General features: G+C 40.5%; 1 protein-coding gene and 1 long non-coding RNA gene across 2 annotated transcripts in view; one reads left to right on the top strand and one right to left on the bottom strand.

Moving 5' to 3' along the window:
* The first annotated feature begins 936 nt into the window (after positions 1-936).
* The window catches only part of KIAA2026 (KIAA2026 ortholog), a 60589-nt gene continuing 43019 nt past the window's right edge, over positions 937-18506 (top strand). The window contains exons 1-3 of the mRNA XM_042826745.1: positions 937-1553; positions 5828-6028; positions 9546-10972. Coding sequence (XP_042682679.1) covers positions 937-1553; positions 5828-6028; positions 9546-10972 — 2245 coding nt within the window. The remainder of the gene's footprint in view (positions 1554-5827; positions 6029-9545; positions 10973-18506) is intronic.
* On the bottom strand, positions 13797-14688 carry LOC122164623. The gene is made up of 3 exons (XR_006170277.1): positions 14667-14688; positions 14164-14228; positions 13797-14002 (listed from the first exon to the last, which is right to left on the bottom strand). It is a non-coding gene; the product is annotated as an uncharacterized LOC122164623 (long non-coding RNA).

Here is an 18506-nt window from a genome sequence, read left to right as displayed (position 1 = left end):
TCATGCATGTTCAACGCTGCGAGCACCAACACATCTCCCAGATATTTAATACTGCCGTGTCCAAGTGACGTTCCCCAGTTCGCTGCTGCCTGTCACAGCGCAGTGGCACTGGAGAGTGTCCACGCGTTCACAGAATAAGAGCACCTTCAGGACGGCTCAGCGCTGGCAGCCACCGGTCCCGATCCCCCCCGTGCCTAAAGCAACCCCCCGCCCCAGCCCACGGCCGGCACCTTCCCCGCGCCAAACAACCGCGACTTCGCCTGTGCCAACGGCAGCCGCGCGCGGGCGCTCCGAGCGCGTCGCCCCCTGATGACGCCGGCTCACCTGGCGCCCAAAGCACCCATCCCCCACTCGAGCGCATGCGCTCTAGGTGAGACGCCGCGTCTCTTTCTCTCGCGCCTCTCCGCGGCCGCAGCGCCCTCTTCCCCCCTCCCTCCCCCGGCGCGTCGCCAACGGTCAGCAACGGCCAGCCGTCGCTGCGGGGTGGGCCGCACCGTGAGGCGAGGAGGCGGGAAGGGGAGGTGCTCACGCCAGGGCCGCCCGGCGCCGTGAGCGCTGGCGCCGCGCCCGCCTCCCTTCTTCCCGTCGCTCGAGGGGGATCGGCGGGGGGCTTGGGGCGGGGTATGCGTCGTGCCCGTCGCCGGGGGCGGCCCCTGAAGGCGAGGGCGCGGCTGAGTGGCGGGCGGGGCCGTGCGCGCGGGTCCGGGCACGCCAGGCGAAGGCCGGGGAGAGGCGGGCCCAGCCGGCTGCCGGCCGCCGCCGCTTCCTCCTCCTCCTCCTCCTCTTCCTCGGCGGCCGCCGTCCTCCCCTCGGTGGCGGGGGGCAGGGCTGGGGCCGCCGCTAGGGAGAGCGGCGAGGGCTGAACCGCGTCTCTCTGCCTAGGTGAGCCTGATGTGGATCCCGCGGCCGGGCTCGGGGCAGCGCGGCCCCTAGCTGATGCTGAAGAGCCTGCCCGCGGCTGGCGTCGCCCCTGCAACCGCCGAGGACCTGTGCGCGCGCGGGGCGGCAGACATGGACTCTGCGCGGCCTGCCGACGTCGCGGAGCGGACAGCGGGGCTCGCCGCGGGCGGAGACCTTTCGGCGGAGCGGGCCTCGGTCGGCCGTCCTCGGCGCCGGGAGGAGCGGCGGGACGAGGATGGAAGCGTCGCCGGAGGGCAGAGCGGCGGCTGCTCCTGGGAACAGAGCCTGAGCCCCGAGCTGCAGCAGGGATACCGCATCCTGCGCGAGTTCCTGCTAGAGAAGTACCGGCCTCTGACAGCGCCGTTTTTAAAGCCGCTCACGGATCAGGAATGCGTGAGGGAAGAAGGAGGAGCTGGCTCCCTCTCGGGTCATAATAGCAGCCGCTCCGCTCAGCAGTCACCAACTGGAATGTGGCTGCTGAAAATGGAAGAGAAATTTTCCAGCGGGCAGTACGCAGGGATAGCAGATTTCGTGGGTGACTTCCGGCAGATGCTGGAGACGTGTTACCGGTTGCACGGAGTGGATCACTGGCTGTCCAAACAGGCTCAGAAGCTGGAGATGATGCTGGAACAGAAGCTGGCGTTGCTGTCCCGGTAAGTGTGGAAAAACTGTCGAGGATCTGGCATATGCCGTTTACATAAAGTAGATTATGCAGATGTATTTCTTTTTGGAATTTAACCTTCTGTTCCTCTTCACATTCAAAACAAACAAACAAACAAAAAACAAAAACAAAAAAACCCAGAAACCTGAACTCCAGAACCACGAATGGTTTTAAAAAACATGTGAGTGATTCCCAGTAGGATCAAACCTTCAAACTCTCAGTACTACCACAAAGAGGAATGGTGCCTACTGGCACTATTCAGGTCTTAATTCAAAATGTTTTGGAGTTTCTGAAGCTTGACATACTAAAATGCAAAGTAGGGCTTAGCATTTCCTGACTAAGATTTTGCATCTGAAAGAAGCCTTTTAGGAACATGGAGACGCAGTTGTTTGGACAAGATGTCAAATGCTCCTTTCTTTATTTTTTTGCTGGCAGAAACAAGTGCTGCCCGTGTATGACTGCCTCTGTATGACCGTCTATTTAAAATTAATACCAATCTCAGTTAAAAATACATGATGATTTTTACGCAGTTTTTGTGGTCTGTGAAATTTATAATGCCTTTAAGTAGGAATAAAATGTTGGGCCAAAGTACCTGCTTTGAAATGGATAATTTAGTGTCCCTATTTTTGGAATTAAGGAAATGGAAAATAACACCTAGCATTTATAAACCCAGATTTAAATAACAAAATACAAATTGTGGTATGTTTAAGCATAAATTCCTTCCTTGGTTTTAAGCCAAAGCAGCTGAGTGTGGAAACATTTCGAGCCATATAGTACAAAGTCCAATCTAAATCAAACTGAAATATGTTTTCCCTTCAGTTTGACACAGGCCAGTCACATTAAAGCTATGGTGTCTTTTTACTCTGAAATTTCTACTGGTTTTCTGTATGACTTAGTGTTTTACATGTTAAAATTCTCAAAAGATTTTTGGGAGAGGCTGAAGGTGAACAAGAAGGAATGGTATTAGCAGATATGTAAAGCTGTTCATGTCCATCAAGCTTAAACTTGCTAGTGACACAGGGTATTAGTGCCAGCTGGTAAGAAAAACCTGTCTTGTGTAGTGGGAACACTTGAGGAGAATGGGGAATAGCTCAACTGAATAAGTGACTGTGAGTATGAACTGTGTTGGTATATCAGCACTACACATTTGAAACAGTTGTGCCTAACAGCAGTTAGGAGTAGAATGAAGTAGCTGTACATAATGGAGTGTGATTGGCTCAAGAAAACCATCTGTATTGATTAAAAAAAAAAGAATCGTGTCTTAAAACTATTAACCCTGGAAAATAGATACCTAATCCAACAGGATTTGAAAGGTTTATTCTAGATTAATTTCTGTATGTAGTATGACACAACATCTCAGCAGTATTGAGCACAGGAGTGTTTTGTGGAAGCCTCTGCTGAATTATGTTACTCTCATTAGACTTGATAGGATGTGAGTGCTTTTTATTAGAGATTACATAAGAAAGCAAAGGCAAATTGTGCACAGTGCCATCATATAGTCATGTTTACTGAAAAATGCAGTTGCTGTTGTTGTTCTTTCAGAAATGCAAATGCTTTGGTTCAAATAAAAAACATTGAACAGGCTAAAACTTGTTCTAGCCTTATCTGTAGGGTATACTACAGATGTACTACTGTGTTAGTATACTCTTATACTAACGCATCAGAGATTTATAAGGATACATCTTTAAAGTTTCTGTGTGCATGGTAAAAGTCATTGGCAGGGTTGCTGCCCGCCAGCTGAGGCTCCCCAGGGCCCCATCCAACCTGGCCTTAAATGCTTCAGGGGATGAGGCATCCACAGCTTCTGTGCCAGTGCTACACCGTCTTCTGTGTAAAAATTTTACTCTTAACATCTAACCTTAATCTTTTAGTTTAAAACCATTCTCCCTTGTCCTGTCACTATCAGTCCATGTGAAAAGTTGATTTCCCTCATGGTTGTAAGATCTCTTTAAGTACTGGAAGGCCACAGTGAGGGCTTCCTGGAGCCTTCTCCAGATGGTACAAGCCCAGATCCTTTAGCCTTTCTTTGTAGGAGTGCTGCTCCAGCACTCTGATAATTTTTGTGGCCCTGCTTTGGATCTTCTCGAAGAGCTCCATATTTTTAATGTCTTGGGGACACCAGGCTTGGATGCAGTGCTCCGGTTGGGTCCATATGAGATCAGAGCAGAGGAGGACAATTGCCTCCCTGGCCTGCTGACCACCCGTATCCCGATGCAGCCTGGGATACTGTTGGTACACACTGTTGACTCTCACTGTGCTTTTCAACCACCAGAACCTCTAAGTCTTTCTTGCCATGCTGCTCTCAGTGAATTGGCTGTGGATGCTCCGTCTCTGGAGTTACTCAAGGCCAGATTGGATAGAGCCCTGGGCAACTTGGCCTAGTGCCAGATCTGGAGCTTGATGTCCCTGCTTGTGGTAGGGATGTTGGAATTTAATGATTCTTGAGGCCTTTCAACCCAAGCCATTCTATGATGCTTTGAGTTTTCCCCACCTGTATACATATCTGGGATTGCCCTCCTTTAAGTGCGACACCTTGCACTTGGCTTGTTGAATCTCTCTGGGTTTGTGTGGGCCCACTTTTCAAGCTTGTCCAGGTCCTTTGGGTGGCATCCCTTCCCTTTTTAGTATCAACTGCATGTACCATTAGCAAACTTGCTGAGAATGCACTCAAACCCTTTTTCTAAGCCATTGATTAAGATGTTGAAGAGCACCTGTCCCAAGGCAGACCCCTGGGGACGCCACTCTTGACTTCCTTCACGTGGACAGAGAGACATTTACTATAACCTTCTGGCTGCAACAATACAGTCAATTCCTTATCCACTGTACAGTCCACCCTTCATATCTCTTCAAGCTGGGGATAAGGATGTGGAGTCAGAGGCCTCCAAGCAGGCAGTGTCGTTTGAGCTTCCTCTTCCTAGTGATGTTGTCAGTCCATTGTAGTCCAGGTTGGTCAGGCACAACCTGCCCTTGGTGGAGCCATGCTGGCAGTTGCAGGTCTCCTCCTTGTCTTGCACGTGCCTTAACACAGCCTCCAGGAGGATCTTTTCTGTGATCTCCTCATGCACATTTGTGAGGCTCACTGATTTGTTACTCCATGCTTCCTTGCACTGTCCCATTCTTAAAAAATAGTAGTGATGTTTCCCTTTTCTCCATTCACTGAGAGCTTCACCTGACAGCCATGTTGATTTATGGTGAAGAATGGCTTGGCAACCACATCAGCCTGTTCTTTCAGGACCCTGGGATGCATATCATTGGGACCCATAAACATGTTTACTCTCATCAGGTGGTTTTGAGCTTGCTCTTTCCTTACTGCGGGAGTGATTCTGTTCTCCCAAAGTCCACCTAGAGGTTCAGGGGTGGGAGAGTGGTGGAAGGACTGATTTGCAATGAAGGGTAAGGCAAAGGCCTTGTTCAGTACTTCAGTTTTCTACACATATTTTGTTGCCATTTCCCTTTTCGTTTGTGTTATATTCTTATCAGTGTTCCTGTAGAATCCCTTGATATTTTGACATCCCATGCCAAGTTCAGTTCCTTTGGTGCATGGGCTTTCCCTATCCCAGTTGGCTTCACTTCACGGTGATATTTACTCAGTCTTCTTCATTAAGTAGTTCAGGTGCAGCAATGTTGACTGTATGATTTTCAGTTACTACAAACTAAAGAGTATTACCTCAAAGTAGGGAGTAATTTTAAGAGGAGGTTGGATTTTGTTTTCTTCCCTCTTGTTTTCAGAGTGTGTGACAAATGTCGCTTAGAGCATTTTCACTGCATTACTTTGAAATACAGCATAGTATGAAATGTTACTGCTCAACCACCTATGCTGTGCTGTTTTACAACTTCTTTTAAAAAATATTTAATAGTAATAAGCTGCTGTTTGAAGAAAGTGACAACAAAAAAAAACATTTTTTTCAGTATTTTTAGATATCTTCTAAAAAGTGTGATTTCTTAAGTATTGCAGAAGTATTTTCTTTCCAAATATTTATCTAATTCTATGACTTAACGATTAAAAAATGGATTTAAACCTCCAAATAGTACTTGATTCCTTGAGATAACTACCCATCATTTTTAAGAGACATGAACATATATGTATGTTAGTCTATTAGTTTTAAATTATACAATTTTGTAAAGGTATTTCTGAAGGCAGTCCTAGTGATACCAAGAGAAGAAGTCCTGACTAAATATTCTTGACCTATGGGTGGTGGTGTAGGCATTGTAGTGCAGTAGTAAAGGAAAATTATAATTGTGCATTGACTTTGTTTTCCTTTCTAGGCATTTAAGAGAGAAGACATCAATAGCAGTAACATCTAGAGGATCCTATGGTCTAGAAGATGAGAAAGGAACACCATGCACTTCAACACGACGTCGTTCCACACCTCGCAATTTAGTAGGCTTGTCAACGGGCATGTTCGAGTCTGTGATGGTTCAGGTTCTAAGGCAAGAGGAACAGCTCAGAGCAAAAGAAGAGAAGAGGTAAAAGGAAAAACTGTGTTTTGGTAAAATAATCATGCCATCTTAATATTTGAGACTCCTTTGCATCACTAAACTTGGTAGTATTATTTGTCTTTAGTAAATGAATGAAGCCAGCCTTCAGTATAATGTATCCATGGAGAAAGGAATTAGTTTTTAATTTATCACCTTCTTGGAGAAAATACTAAAGCATTATAATCTTTGTAAGTAATTTAAGGCTGCTGTTGTTTTTGAACTGTAAAATTTTTAATAGTAACTGAAAGCATCTACAGCCCAGTCATGGTTTATCCTACTTCTTAATGGTCTTTTTCCTGTACAAAAAACCAAACAAACAAAAAAACAATTACCAATATGGTCACAGAAATAGACTGTAATTACACTTGTTTGTACTTACCTCACTGATGGCCAGAGGCAAACTTCTTCTGCAAGTGCCATTCCTGTTATCTCACCAGTTTGGCATTTTACCTTTTTTGTTAAGTAAAAAATTTACAGTTTGTGTGTAGTTAACTCTGAGGGATTTTGCAGTTACCAAATGTGATAAACATGGAGGGTAGTGATAAGAACTTAGCTTTAGGAGATGAAATGCTTCTAAATTTTTTCAAATCTAAAGGTTTTAGAGATTTTTCCCATATGTAATGAAGGCATTCTCAGTTTGCAGGTAAAAATTTTTAACAGATCTGAAGCCATACAGTTTGGGCTCTGTTGCATGCTAACCAGTACTTCTTCCCTAGATATGATTGAGTCTTTCTTGTGATTCAACTCATTTTCAACTTCAAAAAAGTAAAGATTTGTAGAGATTTTATTTCTCTGGTGAATTCCCTTGAGCAGTGTTCAACTTTGCATTCAATTTCTCTGAACTTGACATACTTTTTTTATGAAAAGGTTATGGAAATTGAAAAGGCCTATCAAATTAGCAATACATTATTAATGGAGATCCATGTAATATTGATATCATGTGTATTTTTCACAGTATTTTTATCTATAAATACGCATACTTGAAACACTACGTTGACATACCATTTTTCTTCAAAAGTATATTACAAATTCCTGTGCTTATGTTGGATTATTGATAGAATATACACAACATCATCTATATTTTATCTGTTATGAAAAAAATAGCTGTTCACCTTCTTTTTCTAGAAATGTGATACCCCAAGTTGCTACAGAGTATATACTTACCAAAAGGAGATATAAAACTTCTGCCTTGGGTGGTTTATTGCAGTTCACAGTGCCTTACTTTTAGTAAAGCCATTGAAGTGGTCCTTAGAGCTACAAACTTGATCCACTGGCAAATACGCATTTTACTCAATTTGCCTTTCACTCGTTCTTCATTTTTTGTAATCATGTTGAAGTTTGTTCACCTGAAATTGCATTTAAATCTATTTAAAGCTTGTACTGAATTGATTGGGAAAATTCAGTTAAAATATGGGTTAGCAAACAATTATCCATGTTTTTCAGGCCTAATTGTTGTGGTGTATTTTTGTTAAATTTGTGGTATTAACTCTAGTCTCAGAACTAAAGCACTACCTTAGTAGATACAAATTAATCGTTTGAGTCTTATTACTATTACAAAAAAAAAAGCATCCAAATCTGTTGCTGTAATACTGGCTATTCTTTGTCTAATTGTGAGTGGGTAAAGTATTTAAGATTTTGATTTCCACTGTATCAAACTTTGCCTTACTCCCAGTCTTGCTCTACTGCTGATTTTTCCCATGAAATCGTGTGCAGTTCAACAGCGTAACTTGCTTGTGTGCTGTCAAATCAGTTTTGAGCCGCTGTTTACCTAGCTTGCAAGTGAGTGGTCTGCTGAATAAAAACATATTCCTTTTCTGGCAGTGCATCCAGTGAGTCAGCATGCATTCTTTCTAGTTATCAAGCATATTAGTTGAGTCTCTTGAACTGCTTGAGTTAGTAACTTGCAGCGCTAGGATAGGCGAAGTTGCTGATGCTGGCGCCTTGCTAGAGAACACCCTCATAACTAAAGAAATTGGCTGTTGAAATCCAAGTTAATATCTAAATCTTTGTTCTAGGTACTTAGATAGTCTTATAAGACGCAGGCATTTTATGAAATGGATTTTTTTTTTTAAAATCATAGAATCATTAAGGTTGGAAAAGACCTCTAAGATTATGAAGTCCAACCGTCAACCCATCAACACCATGCCCACTAAACCATGTTCAAGATTTTCTTAAGCTGCATATTTTGGAAGACTGAAACAATTTTTTTTTTTTCTTTTCTGTAGTTAATTTTGTGGAATTCCTACTCTGTGTCTATTCATTATCTTTTTATGGGTATACTTTGTAGATAATTTTCTTCCTTGTTGTCTATTCATGTCTTGTACAATCTATTTTATCTATCAATTGATGGTTCCTTTTATAACTTCCCCTAAGTCATACATTAATTGAGGTAAACTTCATTTAGAACATGCCTTTGCAGCTATTAGTTTTATGTGGCAGCAAAAGACTTTTTTTTTTTCCTCTTCTCCCAAGTGTACTTACAAAAACAACCTTTGGAGAAGAAATGATGAGAAGCTTGGGAATAGCTCTGTAAAAAATTTCCTACATGTATGGTTATATCCTGGTTCTAAAGGTTGGAATCTGGTCATGCTATGAAGCAAAAATGTGTCTTTACCATTAAAACTTAAATTCTTCTTACTATTAACAGCTGTTGGTGCTGATATGATTAATGATGATGTCCTCTTAGTTACTCTAGAACTAAATTAACATGTCTTGTGATCTACTAAATTAGGTAGTAAGGTAATGGCTATCTGAAGTGGAAGCATTTCTTCCTCTTCAACTTGTTGCTTTTGACTGTCATGATAAATTTACAAGTAAAAGGAAATTGTTCTGTATATTGTGGTCGTGATTTTCTCTTGCTAATGTTTTGTATGGAGTCTGAAATTTTAAAGGAGTTTAACAGGACTCATATTGCCAATAACCTCTTCCTCTGAATACCCACTATTTCTGCTCTATCCTTTTCTTAGATAGGGGACCAGAACTGAATACAATTTTTCAGGTGAGGGCAAACCACTTATTAATGTAATGGCATCTTATTTCTAATGTCTTTTTCCATCACATTCTTCATACAATGTAATATGTTTCCTTTTTGACCACTGTTGTACACAAGCTAATAAACAAGCCTCCACATGGGAGGGATTTTCACATTCCTGCATGTGAATGAAGCACTTAAGTTAGACAGAAACAAGGAGATTACAGGTTAGGTGACACAAGCCACACGACAATAATTTGGAATTAAGCTACCTAGCATTTGTATTAAGAGATGTTTATATGGGTGGATGACAAGTAAAATACTGTTAATTGGAAATACTGAAACACAGCAAAAATAAGGGATTTGAGAACTAAAGAGGGATATGTTTTATAAATAACCAAATATTGGTATGTATTGTGTTCCTTATTCCTTCAAGATGTGTATATCATACTGGAGTTCTGATTTTTTTTTTTTTTTCTCCTGTTTCTTTTAATTCAACTGATACCTGATTTTTTGTGGACTTTCTCCTAATAGGATGAGAGAGCAAGAAAGAAAAGAAGCAGAAGAAGCTAGTCAGAAGGAAATAGAAGAATGGGAAAAGTCACTTTTAGCTCAAGCAGCACCAACGAGGATGGAGACGATGTGGGAGATTCCAGCTATTGGTCATTTCCTTTGTTTAGCACAACAGATTTTAAACTTACCTGAAATAGTGTTCTATGAATTGGAACGCTGTCTTCTCATGCCTCAGTGTAATGCTTTTTTATCTAAAATAATGACTTCTTTGTTAAGTCCTCCACATCGCAGATCTACATTACATCGTAGGCCAACACTTTCTTACAGGGCTTGGGAAGCAGCACTAAGACAGAAAGTCCAACACTGGTATAATGTTGTAGGGCAGACTGACAATCCTAACAGCTCTGCAGAAAAACTTGGATTGTGTCCACAGTTTTTTAAAGTCCTTGGAGAAGTTAATCCCTTACAGGAAAAACCGTTTCATGAACTACCATTCTACCAGAAAGTGTGGCTGCTTAAAGGTCTCTGTGATTTTGTCTATGAAACACAAAAGGATGTTCAAGACGCTGTTCTGGGTCAACCTATTCATGAATGCAGAGAAGTAATTCTTGGTTATGACTACTTAGAAAATGCATATGTTCATTTTCCACAGTTTTGTGGTGCAGATGTTCGTATTTACAAACAGAAACCTTTTCAGGCTCCTGAGTTTCCATCTCCTCCCATCAAAGTAAAAAAAGTGCCACGTACAAAGGTAGAGAAGGTAAAACATGAGTATGTAAGCAAAAGTAATGGAGCTGTCAGCTCTGGCAATAGAGGAGATCTGCTACCTCGTTCCAAGTCAGAAGTAGGGAAAAGTATGGGTTCCATTGCTGGCTGCCCAGAAGAAGATACACATTTAGATAGCTTTAGTGTCACTACAGAGATTAAGATTAACTGTGAAATGAAGACCTCAGGAGTCTGTGATATTAAAAAAACTTGTTATAAAGAGAACTTGAGGCATTTAATTAGTTCAGGAGAGATTGTGAGCATGGCCGATCACTTTAGTTCAGGAGAAAGAAAGCCTGCAGAGAACGGACAGGGTTGTGCGGAAATGGCCAGAGTAAAAGTTGGGATCAGTCCATTCAAAGAGAACACGCTGAAAGCTTGTCAGGTGCTTGTCAATGGCACTCATAATGATAACCAAGACACAGAGTACAACAAATCTGCTAAAGAAATAACGCTGGAGAACTCACTTCGAAGTAATAACAATAAACTAATTAAGTTGCGGGCAAAGAAGAAGAAAAAGAAAAAAAAGAAATTGAAGGATATTATAAATGAAAATCTGCAGAAAAAACTTGATGACTTGCAAAGAAGACGTGAGGTTCATCTTTATCCATTCAAATCTTACAAATCTGAGATCCAGAGCAAGTTATTCAAAAAGAAAGCAAAACACAAGAAACACAAGTCAGGTGAGTTGACATTTTTACCTATAGTAAAAACTAATGAAATACTGATTTTTGTTTATTTGTTTTGAAATTTGCTTAGCTGATCATTCTGCATTTTGATTCTCGAAACTGGACAGCATTATTGCTTTACCTTGTTCAGATACCAACTTTTTGGTGAGAGTTTCCCTTTCAGTTACGCAGGCATATACTACAGGCTTGCAAGGTGATTGAACTGTGATTAATTTGCGTAATATGTCTAGAAAGAGTGTAACTTGTAAGAATTTGTGTGTTACAAATAAAGTTTAGGTGAGTGAATCTGATTGATTAGCTTCAGAGAGATCAAACAAGCTTGAACTTGTTTTTTGCTATGCTATCTCACAGCAATATTTCCCCTTTCTGATAATATTACTTTATTCATGTACAGAAGAATACAGAGTAAGTGTGTGATATGATGATTCTAAAATCATCACTCCTAGAGATATACAGTGTTAGGTTTGGTCTGTGCAGGTATTGGTTTGACTGTGGGCATTAATCATGTTTCTGCTTAATCAAGCAAATAGGATTGAGAATTTTTGCAGTTGACATTTTTGTCATGTATGTGGACACCACGTAGAAAAATGCTGTAGGTAGGTGGAGGATTTCAGTTAACTCACTGAAAAACTTAAAAACAATTTCAAAATAGTGGAGATACACAGTTGTTGCATCACTTCAAATTATTAGGTGGCTGCTGTATTTTTTTGTGAGCTACTATAAAGCAGTTTTGAGTCATGAGCTTAGCTATGAATGTAAGATTTTAGCAGGCTGCTTCATACACTGCAGCAGGCCTAGTTTCAGAACAGTGTCAACTTGCAGGTAAATACTCACTTTCAGCCATAAAGTTAAGCAACAAAAGATCTATGTTTAACCTAACAGCTTGTGAAGGACAAGTGCATTCAGAAAATTGTTGCCAGTGTAGTTTAGTTAGAGCTTGCATGGAAATTTAAACCTAAGAAGACAGGTGACTTTTTAGATCCTAAGTATCTGTGCAGAATATTCAAAACAACTGTCTTACTATATCAATCAGTCATAAACCCCTCCCTCCAAAAAATTTCAGTGAACATAAATTTCATCTGAACATGAATTTTAATAGTTGCGGTTCAGTTTCATATACGTAGTGTTTAGCAGCAATAATGTATTTTGCATTGTTAGCTTTCCAAATGTGTTACTGTTTTCATTTACTGTAAAAACAAACTACAAAATTAATAACAACCTAAATTGTAGGTGAGGGTTTTTAATTTAGATAACTATTGTTTAAAAGTTCCAGGCTGGATGTGGCTCTGGGCAGCTTGGTCTAGTGGTTGGCATCCCTGCCCACGGCAGGGGGGTTGAAACTACATGATCTTTATGGTTCTTTTCAGCCCAGGCCATTCTATGATTCTATGATCTTATGAAAAGTAAATAAATAAACAGATTTCTGTGACTGCATTTAAGTTACATTGCAGTTTTTGCTGTAGATGTTATTTTACAATGCATACTTTAACATCTTCTTTCTATGAATCGTTGTTTTGAATGACAATCGCCATTAGCAAAACATTATAAAATGTGTGGAAGTAGCTTTTGAAACTGCTTTATAGAGGTGATGTTTATTGTGCAACTGCTTTTCTTATATGCCATTTATAAAAATAAGGCGGCTTCAAAAATGCATGTTTGCCTCAGTTTTGATATTAGATATACTTAGTGGCATGGTAGCAGAGTTTTTTTATACTTACAAATCGTATTTTATTAAAACTGAGAAGAGGAGAAAAAACTGAAGTGGTGTTAAATGAGATGTAAATATCTCTAAGTTGCTTTTTAAGAAGGGCATTACTAGCAGTTCTCACAGAATAATTGTATTTATAAGAAAAATACATTCTAAAATAATTGGAGCACTGGTGAAGTCATCTGTGGAGACCCAGCTGAACACCTGGGTTACATGTTGTAGGGTACATGCTTTAGCAGAGGATTGGACTCAGTGATCTCTTGAGATCCCTTACAACCCCTGTAATGTGGGGTTTTTTTTTGTGTGTGTTTTTTTTTTTTTTTTTTAAATTTCTGGTTTGTGGTCTGTAATGTTAAAGAATTCTTGCTCCTGCGTAGATCAAAAGCTTAATCTTGCCCTGGAAGTAGAAACAGTATTGCTCACTCTAATGTGGTGAACAGCAATTTTTAAATATTTTATATGTACACAATTATTATATGTAATATATATATAATTCCTGTCCTTCAGTTGATATTCTCTCAAGAACAAATTGTCTTCCAGTGAGTTTTTGAGTCTAACATATAGTTAGTTATTCAATGAATAGCGAAAATGAAGGTAGACATGCCTGGCTTTTCACTACTTAGTTATCTTATTTATGATAACCAATACAGCTATAACTTCATTTGTTTTCTGAAGTGTTAAAAAAAAGTTTGGATTTTGTTTGGATCTTTTTTCCAAAGACTTTGCTATTACAAGACTTTATTAGAAGATTTACCTAATACTGGTTTGATACTGGAATATAACTGAGATTATTTACACAGGCATCATACTTTGTGCTTTATGCTGAAGTTCTTTAGAATGTATTTTAGGACACAAATATGTTTCACAACCTAGCACTCTATGCCACTAAACACAGGGGAGCTAAAACTATTATTCTTTCAATGCTGTGTGTGTTTGTCCATGACTTGAACAGTAAATTCAGCTGTAGGATGCTGGGTACTTCTGTTTTTCCAGTTCCTTGTTGTATTGTAAGGAATTTAATATTGTCAAAAGTTGTTTAATGCAAATAATAGTGTAAAAAAAAAAAAAAAAAAATTGTTAGGAGTGAGTTTCTGTAACAGTAGACCAGTGTATATGGAGAAATAATACCATCAGTTATCTGAACTTAGGTTTTAATTATACATACTTTTGTTTTTGGGAACACTGTGGATTTATAGTTGCTTACTTTCATTATCAGTTCAGACAGGTGGAGAATTGTCGTAGAAGGAAATCCAGAAGAGATGACCAAAGCTTTCTGCTACACATTCTAATGGTGTTTGCACAGAGCTCGTGTTTGTCTGTTGAATGAGAAACAACAGAAATGCCTCTTATCTACTTTCACTTTTCTTGTCCCTACTATTTAGTCTAATTTAATGAGGTGGGGAGAGTAAGACAACATTCAGACATTCCTCATCTGTAAATAAGAGGCATTCCTAAGCATGTTATGAAGGAGTCTTACCTCATTTGATGTTTTCTTCTTTCTCTCTCAAACTTTGGGGAATTTCCCGCATTGTTCTGACCTTGCTGGAGAAAAAATTTCCTAGGTGATTAAATATTATGTGATAGAGCTTATGTTCCTTTGCTTATGAAGTATGCATGTGTACTCAGCTGAAATGGATAAGGAAGAATTGGATTACGGGAATGAACTCACACTAGTACCATGCTACAGAAATTGCTATTCTCTGTTTTGTCACTTTATAGTTTAAATAGCATTCCTCAAAGTTCTTCTGAAATTTGTTCTTTTCTTGAGGATATCATTACAGCATACAGTAGAAGAGGCTTAGTATAGCCACTCTGAATTCACAAAAAACATTGATTTAAATATGATCATAGCAATCACTGTTCTTTACTAGGTTCCTTTGTATAATCAATGAATATAAAGATGTTACAGTTATGAAATAAACAAGGGAGTTAGACCAAAGCAGGTCATAATAACAAAAAGAGAATAGATAGGACACTTACCCCTATCCTGGGCTCACTTACAAAACTCCAGCAGAGTGGATCTCCAGAAGGGATCCTTCTGCACTGGTAGCCAGCTCTTAAATGGCTCTAGGAGAAGTGGAGCCAGGCTCCACCCCTTCCGGCAGCACAACTGAACTGCCTTCACCTGTGCTGCCATGGCTGACCCAGTGCTCGCCTCAGGTGATCAATCAGAGGTTCAGGCCGTGACTCAGCAGTTCCCATAGATCCTCAAAAGTAGTGTGTAGAACAGATAATCAGAAATTGAAAGTTTGCTTTAGCAAGATGCATTTTTTACATATAGATGGATTGGGTTGTTTTTAGCTGAAAGCTTCACGCAATCACAAAGTCTTACAGGTTGGAAGGAATCTAGATATCATCTAGTCCCGCTCACCTGCTAAAGAAATTTCCCTAGGGTAGTGTGCACAGGAAAAGGAATATTTTTAATATCTCCAGAGAAGGAAACTTCACAGTACCTCTGGGCAGCATTTTCCAGTGCTCTGTCTCCTTTAAAAGAAAAAAATCTTTTCCCCATGTTCAGATGGAAGTTGCTCTGTTCTCGTTTGTGCCTGCTGACCCTTGTCCTGTCGCTGGGCACCACTGAAAGGAGGTGAATGTCATTGTCTTGACACTCACCCTTCACTATTTATAAGCTTGCATAAGATTCCCTCTTGGTCTTCTTCTGGTTGAACAGTCCCAGGTCTCCCAGCCTTTCCTCATGAGAGTGATTCTCCCAGATCCTAATCTGCTTTGTAGCCCTCCCCTTGACTCTCAGGTAGTTCCCTATCTTTCTCTAACTGCGGAGCAGAGACCTGGACACAGTATTCCAGATGTGACCACTCCGGAATAGAATGGAGGGGGAGGATCCACCCACTCTGGCCACACTCTGTAATGCAACCCAGCATATCATAGCCTTCTTGGCATCATGGGCACATTGCTTGCTAATGTCCTGGTGTCAACCAGGACACCTAGCTCCCTGTCTGCTGAGCTCTCTTCCAGCAGCTCAGTCCTTAACCTGTACTGATGATGCAGTTATTCCTGCCCAGGTGTAGGATGCTGCACTTGTCCTTGTTGAATCTCCTAAGTTTCCTCTGTAATCAGCTCTCCGACCTGTGCAGGTCTTGCTGAATGGCAGCACAGCTTTCTGGTGTGTCAGCCACTCCTCCCAGCTTTCTATCATCAGCAAACTTGCTGAGAGTGCACTTTCCATAACTACTGTGAGGAAAACTACTGGAAAATGCAGCCATATTGTAAGCATTGCAATAAGTAAGGAACTTATTTATAAGTTATGAAAAGAAGAACGTAATCACTTTATTGAGTCTTTGCAATGTGGTAACTGTGTCAATATTACTGATAGAATAGTACTGAATATGATTGTATGTGTGATCAAGATCTAAACTTGAACTAGATCAGTGTTTAGTGCTCTGAAGTAAGAATTTCACTTCCCAATATTTTTACATTCACAAGTATTAACATTCTTCTGGGCTTAATCAATTTTTGTCTTGCTGTACATAGAGACTAGATGTGAAATGGCATCTAAACTACAAACAACCTCATGTTTCAAGATAATGAATTCTGAGTGGTTGACAAGTGAATGTCTTCCTTCCTTGACAGGGAATGGACTCTTTAGCAGAATCTGTTGTGATAGGGCAAGAGGAAATAGTTTCAAACTAAAAGAGGGGAAATTTAAATTGGGTATAAGGAATAATTTTTTTACTGTAAGGGTGGTAAGGCACTTGAACAGGTTGCCCAGAGATGCAGTGGATGCTCCGTCTGTGGAGACATACAAGATTAGTCTGGATGGGGCTCTGAACAACCTGAGCTAGCTGTAGATGTTTCTCTTCATTGCAGGAGAGTTGGACTAGGTGATTTTTTTAAGGTCCCATCCAACTCAAATGATTCAATGATTTTGTAATTCTTGGCTTTCCTGTTCCTATCTCTGCTTGTCTGGACAGCATTCCTATATTCTTCCTGAGCCACATATCCCTGCTTCAGTTACCTGTGTGCTTCCTTTTTATCCCTCAGCTTGACCAGCAGGTTGTTTTTCCTGCTGTATTGATTTCCCGCTCTTCCTGCTTTGTTTCGAGCACTGGGGGATCTACAACTCTTGTGCTCTCAGAAAGGCATCATTAAGCTCTGCTCTGTTCCTTTGTCCCTAAAGAGCTTCCCAGGCAATGTTATCCAGTAATTCCTTAACCAGCTGGAAGTTAATTTATTTGAAGTTTGGTGTCTTGACGTAGCTCTTTACCAGGCCCATATTCCTCGAGATCACAAACACCTCTAGGACATCATTTCTACATCCCAGTCCACCTGCAGTCTTAACCTCTTTAATGAGTTTGTCTGTATTGGTGAATAGCAGGTCCATAGCACTTCTCCTCTGATTGGTTTATCTAGTACCTGGAGCAGGAAGTTACCCTTATTGCGCTCCAGGAGTCTCTTGGATTGGTTGCAGCCTGCTGAGTTGCTTTCCCAGGAAGTACTCAGTGGTGGAAATGTCCCATAGAGATGAGAGACTATGTGCACAATGACTCTTGAAGCTAAGCAAAAAGGCCTTGTCACCAAGCTCCTCTAGGGCCTGTAGTAGATCCTACCACCAGATGTCCTTTATTGGTCTTGTCCTTAATTTTTACCCATAAACTCTTAGTATATTCAGGACTGTTTCTCAGAGGTAGCTCTTTGCAATCTATCAGTTGGTTAACATATAGGGCAACTCAACTTCCCCTATTTCTAAAAAGCTTGTATCCCATTGATCCCTTGTATCCCTACAAATAGTGTTCTGGTCGTGTAGTTTGTAGAATGGCTTGTGTTGGAAAGGACTTATTAAAGACCATCTACCCCATTGTGGGCAGGATTGGCAACCTCCACATTTCTAAGAGCAATTAGGACATAGTTTTCTAATTACACTATGGTTTCCAACTCCTCCTGCTTATTTCCCATGCTGTATACATTGGTGTAGTGGCATTTCAGCTGGCCTATGGGGAATGTTACCTTCTTGGAGGAGCCCTCCCTAATGGCTTTGGAACAAATCTGAGGTTTTTTTTTCCTCCTGCTTCCTTAAGTGACAGAGTTCCCTGGTTCTTTTTTGTAACTCATTTTTTGTAACTAAAGAGGTACATTCCCTTTTCCCATCAAATCTAGTTTAAAGGTTTGCTAATTCAGTGCAGTCAGATTCCTGCCTATCTGGTCAGTTGTGTCCCATCTGACATCATGTCCTGGTCTATCCAAGATGCATCCACTATCACAGAAGTCAAAGCCCTTTGTGTGGCACCATCCATGCACCCAGATATACCTGTTAAGACAGTGAGGCACGTCAAGCATTGTAGTGCAAGGCACAATATAACAACATAGGAATTTTGACTTTGCATGGAATGCAGACTGGGTGAAACTGAAAATGTGCACAGGGGTGATAAAGAAGAAAGGATGAGAGTCTGATTGAAGTAACTCCATGTGCCTGAAGCAGAGGTTGAAGTAAGTGTGAGTTCAATCATCTCTTCAATGATTAATAATTCAATTTGTGTAGAAAACACCTTTATAGCATACATCTGCTGTAACCACAGTGATTTGTTGAAATGTTATCTCTTAGAAGAACTTCAGTGTAAATACTGTACCTGTGCTTTAAAAGATTCACAGCTATTTATCTTCTTAAACTTTATTTCACAGTATATTTTATTTCTTTGAAGTATCATTAAGTTTTGTGTGCAAAGTCAACATTTGCTTGAGTGAGAAGGAATGAATTTAACAGCCTGGCAGCTGTTTTGTAGTACCTGGTATGTTTTTGTCTTCAGAATAGTAAAGACTTCATTGTAGGTGTCTGACTTCTTTGTGTGGAACAACCTGTTAATA

Source organism: Centrocercus urophasianus, unplaced genomic scaffold (genome assembly GCF_019232065.1).
Source record: "Centrocercus urophasianus isolate 14NV4802_14NV808 unplaced genomic scaffold, USGS_Curo_1.0 seq_27, whole genome shotgun sequence".
Lineage (NCBI taxonomy): Eukaryota > Metazoa > Chordata > Aves > Galliformes > Phasianidae > Centrocercus > Centrocercus urophasianus.
Note: the sequence above shows the minus strand (reverse complement) of the source record. Positions and strands in the feature narration are given on the sequence as shown.